At 41.7% G+C, this 1,862-nt stretch overlaps 1 protein-coding gene across 1 annotated transcript; it reads right to left on the bottom strand.

The window, feature by feature from the left end:
- Nucleotides 1-668: 668 nt before the first annotated feature.
- LOC116409606 (olfactory receptor 1496-like) lies at nt 669-1,583 on the bottom strand. Its single transcript, XM_031898335.1, has one exon. It carries the CDS (start codon nt 1,581-1,583, stop codon nt 669-671), a length of 915 nt encoding a protein of 304 aa, XP_031754195.1.
- Between the last annotated feature and the right edge of the window lie 279 nt (nt 1,584-1,862).

The following is a 1,862-nucleotide window of genomic DNA, read 5'->3' as shown; positions in this document are numbered from 1 at the left end:
GCCAGGCATGGATTCGCGGCGAATTTCCGCGTTTCGCCATTGGCGGATTGTTTCGCAAAATGGATGAAAAATTTCGCCGCAGAAAAATTCGCCGCATGTCCAAAAATTGTCGCCGGCGTCAAAAAAGAATAGTCGCGGGCGACAAAATAATAGCCGCGGGCGACGAAACAAGAGCCGCGCGACGAAACAAGAGCCGCGCGACGAAACAAGAGCCGCGCGACGAAACAAGAGCCACGCGACGAAACAAGAGCCGCGGGCGATGAAACAAGAGCCGCACGCGACGAAACAATAGCCGCGGGCGACGAAACAAGAGCCGCGTGACGAAACAAGAGCCGCGCGACGAAACAAGAGCCGCGGGAGACGAAACAATAGCCGCGCGACAAAATAATAGCCGCGGGCGACAATTTTTTTTGTCGCATGACATTTTCACCGTTTCGCGAATTTTTCACCGTTTCGCGGATCTTTTCAAAGATTCGCGAATTTTTCGGCGAAGCGAAACGGAACAGATTCGCTCATCACTACTTATAAGGTATCAAAAGAAACTCTCACTGTGAGGAATGAATATATGGCAAAAATAAAATTAGGGTTAGTGCCTTTATGTTTTATTGACAATATACTATAAAATAACATGCATTTACATTCTGGATTAAATTGGGTAATTGCTTTCTTTACAGTATTATATTTTTAATGGAATTTTTCATATCTGCACTTTTCAAGCTGTAAATCATTGGGTTAATAAAAGGAGTCACTACAGTGTATAAAAGGGAAATAACTTTTTTAACTGTCTGCGACTGGTTTCTTGTGGGAACCACATAAATACCAATGAGAGTCCCATAAAATATGGAGACCACGGCCAAGTGGGAGCTGCAGGTGGAGAAGGCTTTCTGTCTCCCAATACTGGACACTATCTTTAGGATTTCATGGGCAATACAGATATAGGATCCAATGATGAGCATGAAGGGGATAAGAACCACAGGGGTAGTTGTTGCCATTACCAATATCTGTGCCAAGGAGGTGTCTGAGCAGGAAAGTTCCAGGAGAGGAAAGTAATCACAGAAGAAATGGTTGATGGTATTTTGGTTGCAGAACTCTTGTGTAGCTGCAGTTATCACAGTAACTGGTGTAAAACTAAGGGCAAGTAGCCATGATATGGCAATTAGTTGAAAACAAAATGTGTGATTCATTAGTGAAGAATAACTCAGGGGATTGCAGATGGCCAGATATCTGTCATAGGACATCACAGTTAGAAGGAAACACTGTAAAGATTCAGTGACAGCAAAGAAATAAAGCTGTACAATACAGCCAATAAGGGATATTTTAGCTCCTTCATTCATTACAGTACTGAGCAGGGTGGGCACAATAACCACAGACAGCAGGAGATCAGAGAAGGAGAGTTGTTGGAGAAAGAAGAACATGGGAGACTGAAGACCTCGGCTGACTGTTACCAATGCTATGACAAGGGCATTCTCATATACGGTCAGTATGTGAATCAAAAGGATCAATGAAAAAATCAGAATTTTGAAATTGTCGAGATGCTGAAATCCCAAAAGGAAAATCTCAGTGACCATTGAGTGATTGTTCATTTTCATTGCCTGGGAGGGAAGAAAGTAAAGTTTGAACCCAATTGTACTCATTGCCAATTCTAGCTAAAAGTAATAAGAATCCTTTGCTTGGAATTATTTACTTCTGGAACACATCAGACCTTTTTATCTTCCTCACTGTATTTTCCGTCAATTCTATTCAAGGAATCATGTTGCTATTAATGGAAACAGTCCTTTTGCTAAATATACATTCATTTCAACATACCTAAATATTCCATTTGACTGAGGTTTCACTAATTGCATTCTGGTCATATCTTCTCT

The sequence above is a fragment of the Xenopus tropicalis genome, chromosome 3, assembly GCF_000004195.4.
Source record: "Xenopus tropicalis strain Nigerian chromosome 3, UCB_Xtro_10.0, whole genome shotgun sequence".
NCBI lineage: Eukaryota > Metazoa > Chordata > Amphibia > Anura > Pipidae > Xenopus > Xenopus tropicalis.
This window is presented reverse-complemented; position numbering and strand designations above follow the sequence as displayed.